A 15,000-nucleotide genomic window follows, 5' to 3' on the forward strand; every position below is an offset into this window, starting at 1 on the left:
TGTGTACCGGTCATGCTGAGTAACGGCTGGGAGCTGCCCTTCTCAGAGATCATCAACTGGAACACAGCAGCTGTCATCGGGGACGAGAGACTACTACTACAGGTACCTGTCCTACTCTCTCTCTCTCTCTCTCTGCCCTCCCGACCCTCCCTCTCTGTCTCTCTCCTCTCTCTCTGTCTCTCTCTTATCTCCCTCTATATCTCTTGCTCTCCCTCTCTCTGACCAGCCCTCTCTCTCTCTCTCTCTCTCTCTCTCCAGATTCCCTCCACGGTGCGTTCCATCCATCAGGATCGTATTCTGGCTCTGAGGCAGCAGACCCAGTTCCTGTGGGAGGCCTACTTCTCCTCCGTGGAGAAGATAGTGCTGACCACTCTGGAGGTGAGCCGCACACACACACACACACATACTGCTCAGCTGTGCACACACACACAGCTGCACACATATACAGCCGCACACGCATAGATATAACACACACACACACACACACACAGCTGCACACATACAGTATACAGTTGCACACACACAGAGACATAAGACACCCATGCAACCGCACACTCAAACACACATACACACAGCTGCACACACACATGAATAACACACTCTGTGCTTCCTATCTCACCTCCATTTCTCTCCGTCCTCCCCTCTCTCTATCTCTCTATCCTCTGCCATCAATCTCTCCTTCTCTCCAATAGAAATGTAACAGTATGAACATTTCATATCATGATTAATAGTGACCAAAACTACCACGGTTATCAGTATTATCATGGTAAAATATGCTGAAAATGTTCAAAAAGTACTTCAGTCGAGATCACTTTAGTCAAAATTGACCCATTTATTAGCATGCAATAATATATACAGTACAGCATAATTTTTTTACGCATATGAATTTTGCCGGTGTGATCTGTTCGGGGGGCCCCCTGTCTTCCACACGTGGAAAGCGGCAATCTAGATGTTCCCCCCCTCTGGGCCGCTTGGCCCAGAGTGCCGGGCCGGAAGAGGGAACGGCATCTAGCCCCCTGCCTCTATGACGATCAGAGTGGGCCGCGATCGGGAAGAAGCTCGGAGGTAACTCAGCCCACTAAGACCGTCAAAGAGAGCCACAGTGGGACTGCTGTACATTATAGTCCCTGGCCTCCACGAGCCAGCGCTTCGTGGAGTCCGAAGGAGATACAGCCTAGTGTCTTCGGCCCACGATCACCACGGAGCGCCACAGAGACTAAGCTAGTGTAATTCCCCGGCTTCCACTAGCCGACGCATAGTGGAATACCAGAAGCAAGGAGCAATACCCCCGGAACAGAGAGCAACGATGACAACAGAAACGACATCGACAGAACACAGGCGGAGCAGGGGAGGAGGTGGGGCGAGCGCGCAGATACGAGCGATCAGCAGTAATGGCAGAGCGGACCCAGAGCAGAGAACGCGGAAGCAGCGAGCTCGCAGATACGAGCGATCAGCAGTAATGGCAAGAGCGAGCAATGACGTGTTTTGACAGCTTAAATACATGCGCTCTAGCGAGCTGAACCAATGCTATGACAGCTGACAGTCAGCTGGTGGGTTGCGTCATACGGGGTGTGACTGATTAGCCTCTGCCGATTAGCCCGGTGTTGACATCCGTGCCTCGCCTGAAGTACGTCGGAGACTTCATTGATACACACTGAAATCATTATCATTATTATTCTTCAGTCATTCACTCAACCACTCACACACATATACACACACACACACACACACACTTTTTCTCCATTGATAGTATGCCTCTTTTCTTTAAATACTAAAATGGAAGTGAAACTAAGCGCTATGCACAGGACTAGCCTACAGCGGCACAACAACATAGTGTTTTACAAGAGTAGGTTATGCTGAAAACTCAGTTTACATTATTTACACAAGCTATTAACAATTAATGTCATTACATCAAGGTCCACAATGGAAATAAGTCGATGACTTTATTGTGTTAACCTTGACAGTCTTTTTTAAGCTATTGGTGTAAAAATCAAATGAGGTTTTAAAAATTATTGTCAAATACTGTAAACTAAACTAAACTAAACTAAAAAAAAAACACAAGTTAGACAGACAAACCATGACATTTTCATCCATTCCAAAGTTAAGTTCAGACTAAGAAGTCTTAGTCCTCTAAGAAGGCGGAAAAATCTCTGCAGCTCTGCATTCCTCCATGCTCGCAAAACAACAACAAATCAGACAGTATTTACCGCGGGTTCAAAGCCTGGCAATCAAACACGGGTTTAATGGTAATTAGTTTTGAAATGGTGCAATAGTAACCGTCTGAAATATTTACCATGGTTTACCGTTTCATCCCTACTATCACGCTAGCCTCTTAACAATCAACCTGGTCCCGTCACACTGGCTCAGACAACACACCACGGACACACACACCACCTACATACACATACACACACACCTTAACTCCTCACCACGGACACACACACACCACCTACATACACACACACACACACACCTTAACTCCCCATCACGGACACACACACACACCTCAAACCCTGCAGCACAGAGACACACACCTCAAACCTGCACTACTGACACACACCTTACTGTAACGCCTCAGCACAGACACACACATTTCAACCCCGCAGCACACACACACACACACACACACACACACACACCACAGAGAGACACCTGAAACACGCCTCAAATCCGCACTGCGCCACAGTGGCACATATCTCCCCCTGACTCGTGTACTCACTAGTGTCTCACAGTATAACCAAAGCAATTTCAGCGCCGCCTCCCCGCCCGCCGATAAACGGGCCGGCTCAGTCCCGTCCTAACGTATGTTAAACCTCCCAATCACATTTATGTGTTTTATTCTGCTGCTTCCGCCCAACCGGGGCCCTGTGTAATGGAAGCGTGCGCGTCCGCCACGATGCCTATCTCTCTCTGGCCTCACGGCGAACCTCGCGCCAATCAGGCGCTTATCTAAAGCCCTCTCTGTAATCTCTCACACTCATCTCCACAGAACCTTTCTGCTTGGCCTGCCTCCCTGGCAGTCTGACACCCCCCCACCCAGTCAGCCCTGACCCCCCCCACCCCCGGCCGGACACCCTGGCTTGGCTGGCTGGCTCAGGGGTGCCCCGCCGCGGTCGTTGTTGTGCTTGGTTTAGTCGCCCGTAGTCGAGGCTAAACGGTTAAGCCTGAGCGACGGTGCCGTCGTGGAGATGGGACGGGGGACGGGGGGGGGAGGGGGGCTGACATATGGAAATGCCGCTGCCTCGGTAGCCTTGCCAGATAACGACCAGCATGGTTTATTCATCCCGCTGAGCTGTTCGCTCTGCTAGAGATCCAGGCCGAAACAAACACGCACGCACGCACACATTCACACAAATACCCACAAGCACACTCACAAAAACACACGCGCGCGCACGCACACACTTTCTGGCTGTGCTACCAACTTATAAAGAGTCCCAAATAAATAGTGGGGCACGACGGCTCAGTGCGCTCCACCAATCACATTCCCTTACCTGTCAAGAAGTGAGGATGTTTCGACCAATCACAAGGCCAATGGAGCTTCCTGCGGCCCTGGCACACCTATTAAAGCCGCCGATTAAGCCAATTACGGTGTGTCCCCAAGGAGAGGGGCCGTATCTATCACCCTCTAATTGGCTGATTGTAGCTGCTGGGGGGGGAGATTGAGTCGTTCGTCATGTCGGACCAGGCTGCTTGGGGCGCCGATCTTCAGCCAGGCGAGAAGAATGGGCTCTCGTAAGGTGTTGGCGGGAGCCATTTTCCTGTGGAGTGATTCAGTTTCGCAGGGGGCTGTATTGAGAGGGGAAAGGATTCCAACTTTATCTTTGATACTGAGGCAAACGTTGATTGGCTAGCCAGAGGGCTGTAGAGAACAACTCAATAGGTGCTCTCTTTCTCTCTCTCCCTCTCTCTCTTTCTCTCTCCCTCTCTCTCTCTCTATTTCTCCTTCCTTCTCTCTCACACTCTTCTTTTTCTTATCCCTCTCTTCGCCAGTTGATTTTTAGTGTTGCTTTGTCAATATTATTAGGGTAAGGCCCTCCAGCTGTATTATTAGCTTCTCACAGAGATCTGTCTCACTGCACATCACCTCCCCGTTCGCCCAGCGCTCTCTCTCTGTCTCTCGCTCCCTCTCTCTCTCTCTCTCTCTCTGTCTCTCTTCCTCCCCCTTCCTCCGTCTCCCACTATCTCTCTGCCTGTCTTTCTCCCTCTCTTTCTCTCTCTGTCTCTCTCCCTGTCTCTCCCACTGTCTCTCTCTCTCCCTCTCTGTCTCCGCCATCTTTCCCTCTCCACATTGTGTCCAGGCCAACGGGCCAGTCATCCCTGGCCACTGTTAGGTTTCAATAGAGGCCATAAAGCAGGGCTGCAAACCTGTGTCGGTTTTACTGTAGCAATTTAGCCTTGCTCAAGGGCACAGCAGTAATATCTCTCTCTGCTGCCGCTGTCTCTCTGTAAGGGGCCAATTGTGACCCCCCCCCCCCCCCCCCCCCCCCTGCTTCCACCCCCCCCTTTTCTCCATTCACCCCTCGGAGAAGCTGCAGGGAAATGGGAACCGTTTTAGTGTCTGGCTGTGTGACTGCTCTATTTGAGGCCAGGACTGATCAGTCTGGTTTGAGTGTGTGTGCGCGCGCATGTGTGTGTGTGTGTGTGCTCGTCTGTGTGTGTGTGTATGTGGTGTATGGTCAGTCGGGGTGGCTTTATTAGGTGACTAATGTTCTGTTCCGATGTGTTCACTTACCACTTCTCAGCTTGTCCGGCGATGAACAATTCATGTCGTTTACTGTACATCCCCCAAACACATCAAGGTCTTAAAGCACTTAACAATGTTAGCGTCACAACTATGCTCATCTACTAGAAATGCGAAGGCCCCCATCTCAGTGATTTACATCATTTTTGGGTGTTTCTGGGTGGGCTGAGGAGTCTCACCTCTGGGCTGGTCTCTATGTGGTCCAAGTGAAAATCAAAACCTTGTTCTTTAGTTTGAAGATCCAACCGCGTTATGCTCTTTTATGTTGTTGATTCCTCAAATGAAAGATTGTCTAACCTCTCTCTCTCTCTTTCTTTCCCTCTCTCTCTCTCTCTCTCTCTCTCTTTCTTTCCCTCTCTCTCTCTCTCCCCCTCCATTCCTCCTCTCCCAGATGATTCAGGACAGGGTTGTGGAGACGTGGTCGAGGAGCAGTCTGATGTGGAACAGCCACCCTGGGGGGCTCTTCTCCCTGCCGCAGTACTCCCCCCACCTGGGGGACTTCCCCTTCTACTACGCCACCCTGGGTCAGTACTATACTATACTACACTACACTACACTACACTATACTACACTATACTATACTACACTGCACCACACTACACCACACTGCACTACACTAAACTATACCAGACCCCCCCCACACACACACACACCTGGGGGACTTCCCCTTCTACTACGCCACCCTGGGTCAGTACTATACTATACTACACTACACTATACTATACTATACTATACTACACTGCACCACACTACACCACACTGCACTACACTAAACTATACTAGACCCCCCACCCCACAAACACACCTGGGGGACTTCCCCTTCTACTACGCCACCCTGGGTCAGTACTATACTATACTACACTACACTATACTATACTATACTACACTACACTACACTACACTACACTACACTGCACCACACTACACTACACCACACTACACTACACTACACTACACTACACTACACTACACTACACTACACTACACTATACTATACTATACTATACTATACTACACTACACTACACTACACTACACTGCACCACACTACACCGCTCAGCACCACACTACACTACACTACACTACACTACACTACACTACACTATACTACACTACACTACACTACACTACACTACACTATACTATACTATACTATACTATACCGCACTGCACTACACTACACTATACTATACTATACTATACTATACTATACTATACTACACTGCACCACACTACACTACACTATACTACACTATACTAAACTATACCACACTGCACTACACTACACTACACTATACTATACTATACTATACTATACTATACTATACTATACTATACTATACTATACTATACTACACTACACTGCACCACACTACACCGCACCGCACTACACTACACTACACTACACTACACTACACTACACTACACTATACTATACTACACTGCACCACACTACACCACACTGCACTGCACTACACTAAACTATACCAGACCCCCCCCACACACACACACCTGGGGGACTTCCCCTTCTACTACACCACCCTGGGTCAGTACTATACTATACTATACTATACTATACTATACTATACTATACTATACTATACTATACTATACTATACTATACTACACTGCACTACACTGCACCACACTACACCACACTGCACTACACTAAACTATACTAGACCCCCCACCCCACACACACACCTGGGGGACTTCCCCTTCTACTACGCCACCCTGGGTCAGTACAAGACCACATTACACTACACTTCACTATACAACACTACTATACTATACTACACTATACTGGACTGTACTACCACCACTCGGGGGACTTGCCCTTCTACTCCACACCACACCTCCTGGTACTACCCTACAATACACTATACTGCAACTTTACCACAATATAGTCAGACCACAGCCGCCCTTGGTCAGTACTAGACTAGACTAGACTAGACTAGACTAGACAGGATGTGGTTCTGGGTCTGAAGGGATGCTCGGCCTTATTAGTTGGGAGACTGGTCTTCGATCCTCGCTGGTTACAGTGGCGCCCAACTTGAGTGTTTTCCAATAATATATTGATCATTTTGAACATCCTTGACCATGTCAATTAGGCACCCAGTAACAGAGATACACGCTCATCACTGGACCAGTCCAATCCGGTCCGTGCGGTAGCTCATCACCATGGCGATGGTGTTAGAGGGCTGGCCCTAGATTGATTTCTGCATTAACCCCGTCGACGCGCTGAGGTTTTCCGTCCAGTAACCTCACCATTACAGATACCACTAGGCCTGACCTGTCTGACCTCAGCGGCCACACACACTCACACACGCACACACACACACACCTGAGCGGCCTCTCTCCCTCCTCCATCTATACACTCGCCCCTGATCGAGCACCGCGGCCCAGCGCAGATATTAAAAAACAATCGCCGCGGTGACGAGCATGGATCACCCCGCCAATTAACTGCCCCGAGTCTTAAGAGATGAGGAGGACGACCGGCGGGCGCACGCGCGCAGAGGGGACGCGTACAGCAGACATCTGTCTTCGCCGCAACAGACTGGAAATCCAATCGTTTACTCTGAGAGCCAATAACTCCCCTCTGTCTGAGGCTGTTTTTGTCGGTTTGATAAAAAATGACTTTTTGACTGGCATCGTCGCTCGCGGGGATATGAAGCGGGCGCTAATAGCCCAATGAGTCATTTAGCGCGGATAATTTGTTTGTGACAATATGGTTCTAATCGTCAGTCAGTTCAAGTGTGGCCAATCAGTAGGTACCTGGAATATGAAGAGGCAACTAACCTATGTGGCTCCTGATTGTCCTCGTTCTAATCTGAGTAATGTTGTAGTCCCGATGTAGCTCTGTGTGCGGTCCAGGTATTAAACTGATTTCCCGGACAGAGATGAATCCTAGTCCTAGTCCTAGTTTTAGTCCTAAACTTAACCTAACCGAAAAAACCCTGTCCGTTCTAAACTAAACGTAATCCGTGCTTGGGAAACGGGCCCTGCAGGTCTGCAGTTTGAGCCTGGGTTATGTTGTAATCCTGTCGTGTGTGTTTGTGTTTATGCGTGTGTGCGCGTGTGTGTGTTCCAGGTATTAAACCGTACCCTAAATTCACCGCCGTCATCCAGGCCGTCACGCCCCTCGTCTCCCAGTCCCAGCCCATCCTCAAGCTCCTGCTGGCAGTCGCCAAGTCGCAGTACTGCGCACAGGTAAGAACGGAACAGCGTGTGTGTGTGTGTGTATGTGTGTGTGTGTGTGGGTTCATTCATTCAATTGTCAGAAATGTCCTGGAAAAACAACGTATTACCGGACCGTGATGGATCCGGCGGCAGGGTTGCCAAGCGGCTTTTTCAAATGTCACTCCCCCGCCAGCGAGAAACAGCAGCCCCCCGCCCTGAACACCGCAGTAAACGTCAACTCCCCCGGATTGAATTAGAGCAGCGGTTTGTACGGGAGTGTGTGTGTGGGGGGGGGAGGGGTGGGTGTGGAGGGGTCAGGGGGCATCTGTCTCCATGCCCCCCCCCCCTCGGAGCTGGAAACAACATTTATTGATTTGCAGGTTTTTACACGGGGCCACACAACAAAATGAAAGTGGCTCCCCTGATGGCCCTCTGTGTGTGTGTGTGTGCGTGCAAGCGCGTGTGTTGCTTGTAGCAAAATCCGCTCTGTGTTTTTTCAAACGTTTCTCGACGCCCCCCCTGTCCCGGCGCTTTGTTCTCTAGCTCTAGGGCTAAGCGGATAGAGCCGAAGTGGGAAGAGTCAGGTACAGAACAGCGTTTTCATCACAGCATCAGGTCATAAAGCCTCCGTGAGCGTGCAGGGGGGGGGGGGGGGGGGCGGAGGAGCAAGGACATAAATAAATGAACAGGAGGGGGAGGGAGAGAGTGAGAGAGTGAGAGGGCGGCTGAGAGAAAAGTGCGAGCAAGAAAAGCTTTCGGCGAAGACGTCGGAATGGAGATTGTGGACCTCCTGCTGTGTTTGCGCGTGTGTGTGTGTTATTAGAGGAACTGTTAGTCTTCTGTTCGCATCTCAAAAACAGGCACACCCACCCACACACACACACACCCTGAGAAGCAGAAATAGCTCCAAGTAATGGCTTCACATGAAACACGGAGAGATAAACGATGTTTGTGTGTGTGTGTGTGTGTGTGTGTGTGTGTGTGTGTGTGTGTGTGTGTGTGTGTGTGTGTGTGTGTGTGTGTGTGTGTGTGTGTGTGTGTGTGTGTAGGTGTAGGTGTAGGTTTGTGCGTGTGTGCGTGTGTGCGTGAATGACAAAGCGCGTGTATCTTAGTGATCATGGACATCCTAAGCTAGAGAGGACAGCAGTGCACGTCCATGTGCGTGCACGTGTGTGTGTGTGTGTGTGTGATAGAGAGAGGGTATGGTAATAAGGAGGTGGAGAGATGAGGGGCGGGATCTAAGGTCCTGGTCTGTGAGCGTGTAAGGGCGCGGGCGGGCGCCGCGTGTTGCTCATCAAACATTCATCCCGACCGCGTCGGGATCGACCCCAGGTACGACGGCGCCGGGCCGTCCTCGGGCCACCGCTGCGGAGGCGTCGGAGGTTTTACACTTGGAATGGCGGTCTGCTCCGCGGCGCAGCTACTGCAACCCCCAGAGCCCCCAGACCCCCAGAGTCAGAGCGAACTGTTTGTTTGTCAGCCGCTAGATTGGACTGTCAGCCAGCCGACATTATATTGGGCCGGGACCGGGACGTATGTCGGTCAGGTTTGGGCGGCGACCTTTCGAGAGGTGCGGAGATGGAGAACGAGTCCGTCGAAACGCAATTCTGAAATCCACCTTCGCTCTAATGGAACCTCTTCTTCCCCTCTCTCTCTCTCCCCCTCTCTCTCTCTCTCTCTCTCTCCCTCTCTCTCTCTCTCTCTCCCTCTCTCTCTCTCTCCTCTCCTTTACTCTCATCCATCACCCCCCTCCGTCTCTCTCTCTTCTCTTCCTCTCTCTCTCTCCTGACTCAGATCATCGTGTTGTGGAACTGTGACAAGCCCCTCCCCGCTAAACACCGCTGGCCTGCCACCTCAGTGCCCGTCATTGTCATCGAGGGCGAAAACAAGGTGAGTCACACACACACACAGTGAGCACCGCGGCACTACCTGGATTCTGTTCCTCCCGCAAACGACAGCTCTGCCAACTCAGATTAGCAGCGCGTGGCACCCTGGAACCCCGTGCTGCCATTTTGGCCTCTCCGTGTCAGATCCGTCCCTCCCCCCTCCCAGGCAGCGTCCGCCAGGCCGCCTCGCTCGCTCGTACGAGTGGAAGAAGCTAATGAGGTGTTATTATGACCACTTTGTCATAACACCCAGCGCCGTTTCGATCGGCTATACCCAGCCGGATGTAACAGCCGGCGTCGGCGTGTCGGACTGTTGTTATGACAGCTCCCGCATCTGAAGGTTCAGCCAGAGGGTCGCCTGTGTCTCTGTGACCCCACAGCGGCAGAGGTCAAAGGTGAACAGCGGCCCGCCTCAGCCGTCAGTCATGCCGGAGCGCCCCCCCCCCCCCCCCCCGTATCCCTCGGCGGTGTCCCGGAGCCGGCGGTGGGCGGGACCGCGCGTTGTGTTTGGCCGCGTGTCTGCGGCGGTGGGTGGGGCCGCGTGCCAGCCGGCCGGCCCGTGGTTTGTTGTGCTTTGCGGCGGCCGGCTTGTTTACTGTGGCGAGCCCCCCCCGAGACTCCTCCCTCCGGCCGCGAGGAGCACGCAGCTCTCGCCCTCTTCCTCTTCTGCTCTGTCTCTCCCTCTCTCTCTCCCTCCTTCTCTCTCGCTCTCCTTCTGTCCTTCCTCTCCCCTCTGTCTCTCTCTCTCTCTCTCTCTCCCCCCCTCAGGCATGATGGCCACAGGCTGGTTTGTTGCTCTCTTGCTGACCCTGTGGAACTGCCCACCAGTTTTGCTGTGGTTTACACACAGCCTTCTATCCTCTCTCTCTCTCTCTCTCTCTCTCTCTCTCTCTCTCTCTCTCTCTCTCTCTCTCTCTCTCTCTCTCTCTCATCCTCTGTCTTTCCATCTCCCTTTGAAACCATCTTAGAACCATTACCCTCTACCCCCCCACCCCCCCCTGGAGGCAGCATATTCCATCTCTCTCAGAGCTCACATTCCTGGGGCGTTCCCAGCACCCCTCGGGCACACGTGTCACACTTCTAACGTTACAAAACCATCTGGGATGTGAACACCAGCCTCTTGTCTCCAGCCTCTCTCTCTCTCTCTCTCTCTCTCTCTCTCTCTCTCTCTCTTCCTCCCTCTTCTCACCCTCTCTCTCTATCTCCCCCTCTTTCGCTCTCCTCTCCCTCTCTTGCTTTCTCTCTGTCTGTTCTCCCTCCCTCTATTGCACCCCCCCCCTCTCTCTCTCTCTCTCTCTCTCTCTCTCTCTCTCTCTCTCTCTCTCTCCCTCCCTCCTTCCAACATCTGTTTTTTTCCCACCATGACAGTGGAAAACCCTAAAAACAAAGGGAGCCGAGGGGAGGGGAGACATTTTTGTTTTTCTCTGCCTGTGGGATATTCTGGGATAATGACATGAACCCCCCCCCCACCCCCCCAGAAAAAAAACACACACACACCGGGGTTATGGGGGGCTTCTGGGTAAAAAAGGCGAGACGGAGCCTCTCCTCTCATCAGCGGGCCTATCAACACACCTGTCAGTAAGTCAAGCCGACAGGCTGGGAGCTCCCGCGGCGTTTCCACGCGGCAACGAGAAGCGGAGATGATAAAATATTGACTGCTTAATCTTTTCAGTTCGTTACCGACTCATTAGTTTTTCCTCAACCGCTCTTGGCTGCTATGAACGCACACAAATGCGCGCGCACACACACACACACACACACACACACACACAGCTCTACGGTGAGTCATCACCAGGACCTGTGCTGCTCAGAGCTCTTGGTGAGAGCGCAATGGAGAGGCGTGCGTGTGTGTGTGTGCATGCGCGCATGTGTGTGTTCATGTGTGTGTGTCTGTGTGTGTGTGTGTGTGTGTGAGTGTGTGTGTGTGTGTGTGTGCGTGTGTGTGCGTTCCTGGTTGCGGTCCTGTATACATCCATACTCTCTCACCCGACCTCTGCTGTCCAGTGCAGGCTTTCATCTCAGGGACTAACAGCAATCATCACGGCCATCAGGGCATGTATCCCTCCACCACAGCGCTCCTGTAAATAATATAGATCTTCATGTGTTAAATGTATTATTGAGGAAGGCAAGGGCAAATGTATGTCACATGTTTAATAACTCACAGTGCGTGTGCGTGTGTGTGTGTGTGTGTGTGTGTGTGTGTGTGTGTGTGTGTGTGTGTGTGTGTGTGCCATACTCACGTACAGTATTCAGGTCAGGCTTCCATGTAATCCTGCCTACTGGGAAATGGCGGGTGTCATAGTTGCTGATGGCCACTGCCGTCTCTGATTTTCTTCATGTCACAATCGTCCCTGTGTCGCAACCGATTACTCAACTTCTACTTAAGACGGAGGCTCAGTCAATGTCCACCCTTACGGACTCGCAGACTTTGAGGCGCGTTCACGCTAAGTGCGTGAGGGCTTAGGGCTGTCCCATTGTCAAACCGTCATGTGCACAAGGGCTCTCTGGCAGACATTTTGAGCCCTTAATGCCCCCTTTCCTTTACCCACAGTTCAGATAGTAGACGTGAAACACAGGGTTACCTGAAGAACAGACAGTAAACAAGCAACCCTAATGTTCACGTTACAAAATAAATGTTTTCATGTTTTCAGCTGGATTTGCTTATCTGCACAAGGGCCCTTATAATTACTTTGGTTTCAATATTTTTACGTATGGATTTGTATAATTTGATTTGTTTGAAAATATGTAGGCTATGGTTATGAATTACATAGATTTATTTTGCCATAAATCAGTTAAAAGCTGCATGACATTAATCATCCATCTCGGTGCAGTTTTCTTTGAATTGAGATTTCCAAAATGAATATGGAAAGAGTTGAGTGCAGCATGTTGTCATTCTTGAGTAAATACTTTTGGATTCATCACAAACAAGAATCGCAGTAATGTAGTTCTCTTATGACCACAAAATGAAATGCTTTCAACAAGTTGAACCGAAATGTTTTGAGGTGAACACAGATGGTTGTGATAATATAAAGGGGATATGATCAGGCCAAAATTAATTTACATGTAGGCCTACAAGAAAAACATAATGTAAAATTGAAATGCAAAATAAAAAGTCCCAAACCCACAATAACTAAGAAATATGTTTTGCCGTCAACATAACATGATATCGCAAGTGCTGTCCCATTCCTTTCCCTCGCAGCCTCTCACACTCAACCACATTCCAGGTGACGTCAGTAAGTCTGTGAGGGTTCAGGGCTTGAGGGTTTAGGGTGGACGTTGGGACTGGGCCGCTCCCTCTAATCTATGCTTACATCAACCTATACTGTCCATGTGACAGTAGGTATTGTGTTGCTATTCAACTGTGTGTGTGTGTGTGTGTGTGTGTGTGCTGTGTTGACCCTGCGTGTTCTCGTTCTCCCCCTGTAGGTGATGAGTAGCAGGTTCCTGCCCTATGAGACCATAGTGACAGATGCTGTGCTCAGTCTGGACGAGGACACAGTGCTCTCCACTACAGAGGTCAGTCACTACACACTGGATATATATATATATCCATCTCCATCTCTCTCTCTCTCTCTCTCTCTCTCTCTCTTTCTCTCTCGCTCTCTCTCCTTGTCTCTCTCTTTCTCTCTTTCCCTCTGCCTCAGCTCTCCTCTCCTCTTATTCTGTTCTTCTGTTATGTTCTTCTGTTATGTTCTGCTGCTATGTTCTGCTGTTATGTTCTGCTGTTATGTTCTGCTGCTATGTTCTGCTGCTATGTTCTGCTGCTATGTTCTGTTCTGCTCTGCTGTTGTGTTCTGCTGATGGGGATGCTGAGGATGTCACAGTTGGCATGGTTCCAGGCCCCTCAGTGCTTTGGATGGCAGCGCGTCAGCACACAGACGCTGGGTGACTGGTTGTCTGACTGGCTGACTGCCTGGCTGGTTGGCTGGCCGAAAGTACAGAGAGAGAGAGAGTTCCAAACATCTCTCTCTCTCTCTCTCTCTCTCTCTCTCTCTGTTCTCCATTCTCTGGCACTTAACCCTCTCCTTCTCTCACGCGCCGGCCATTCTCTCGTTCTCTCTCTCCACGCCCACTACCTCCCCTCTAGGCTTATCGCTCTCCACATCCACCTTCCTCTCCCTCAAACCCTCACTCTCCACATCCACCTTCCTCTCCCTCAAACCCTCACTCTCCACATCCACCTTCCTCTCCCTCAAACCCTCACTCTCCACATCCACCTTCCTCTCCCTCAAACCCTCGCTCTCCACATCCACCTTCCTCTCCCTCAAACCCTCGCTCTCCACATCCACCTTCCTCTCCCTCAAACCCTCGCTCTCCACATCCACCTTCCTCTCCCTCAAACCCTCGCTCTCCACATCCACCTTCCTCTCCCTCAAACCCTCGCTCTCCACATCCACCTTCCTCTCCCTCAAACCCTCGCTCTCCACATCCACCTTCCTCTCCCTCAAACCCTCGCTCTCCACATCCACCTTCCTCTCCCTCAAACCCTCGCTCTCCACATCCACCTTCCTCTCCCTCAAACCCTCGCTCTCCACATCCACCTTCCTCTCCCTCAAACCCTCGCTCTCCACATCCACCTTCCTCTCCCTCAAACCCTCGCTCTCGCGCGCTGTTTCTGTTTCTCCTCCCCGCTCGTAATTGTGTCTCTTCATCATGTGGTGTGTTTGAGGGAATTACCGTTATGACTGTTAAATGGAGATGTTGTTCTCCTTCCTGCGGTGCCGGCTTTTTCCCGGGGGACCCATTTCAACATAACACCATCTGAAACACAGATGTTGAACATAGTGATGGATGCCGAATGAGATCCCATCAAGGCTGTTCTGGACGTTATTACACGGCTTTTAGTGGGACTGCTTTTAGTTACTGTGCCCCTGGAGCTTGGAATGAGTTTTGAGAGACCATCAAATTGGATGCCTTACCCTTGGGCAGTTTCAAAGATACGATAAATGTAATTGAGGTTAAGGTCTGTGCATGTTTTTAAATACGGTTGCCATAATGAGTTCTATCAATGAAATCTGTTTTATGAATTTTAATGTGTATGATGTTTTTGTATTTATTTTGTATTGATATGATATTTTTGTATAAGCTTTGCAACCAGCCAGGGTACCATTGACAATGAGACTTTGGTCTCAGTTGGCTCCCCTGGTGAAATAAAGGAAAAAATTATTATTATTATTATTAAATAAAAAGAAAT

General features: G+C 50.5%; 1 protein-coding gene across 1 annotated transcript in view; it reads left to right on the forward strand.

Annotated features, from left to right (window-relative positions):
• The window catches only part of ext1b (exostosin glycosyltransferase 1b), an 81,598-nt gene that overhangs the window by 60,171 nt on the left and 6,427 nt on the right, over positions 1 to 15,000 (forward strand). The window contains exons 3-8 of the mRNA XM_084454802.1: positions 1 to 102; positions 259 to 378; positions 5,133 to 5,265; positions 7,832 to 7,950; positions 9,715 to 9,810; positions 13,233 to 13,322. The exon at positions 1 to 102 is cut by the window's left edge and continues 6 nt beyond it. Coding sequence (XP_084310928.1) covers positions 1 to 102; positions 259 to 378; positions 5,133 to 5,265; positions 7,832 to 7,950; positions 9,715 to 9,810; positions 13,233 to 13,322 — 660 coding nt within the window. The remainder of the gene's footprint in view (positions 103 to 258; positions 379 to 5,132; positions 5,266 to 7,831; positions 7,951 to 9,714; positions 9,811 to 13,232; positions 13,323 to 15,000) is intronic.

The sequence above is a fragment of the Borostomias antarcticus genome, assembly GCF_949987555.1.
Source record: "Borostomias antarcticus genome assembly, chromosome: 21".
NCBI classification, from domain to species: domain Eukaryota; kingdom Metazoa; phylum Chordata; class Actinopteri; order Stomiiformes; family Stomiidae; genus Borostomias; species Borostomias antarcticus.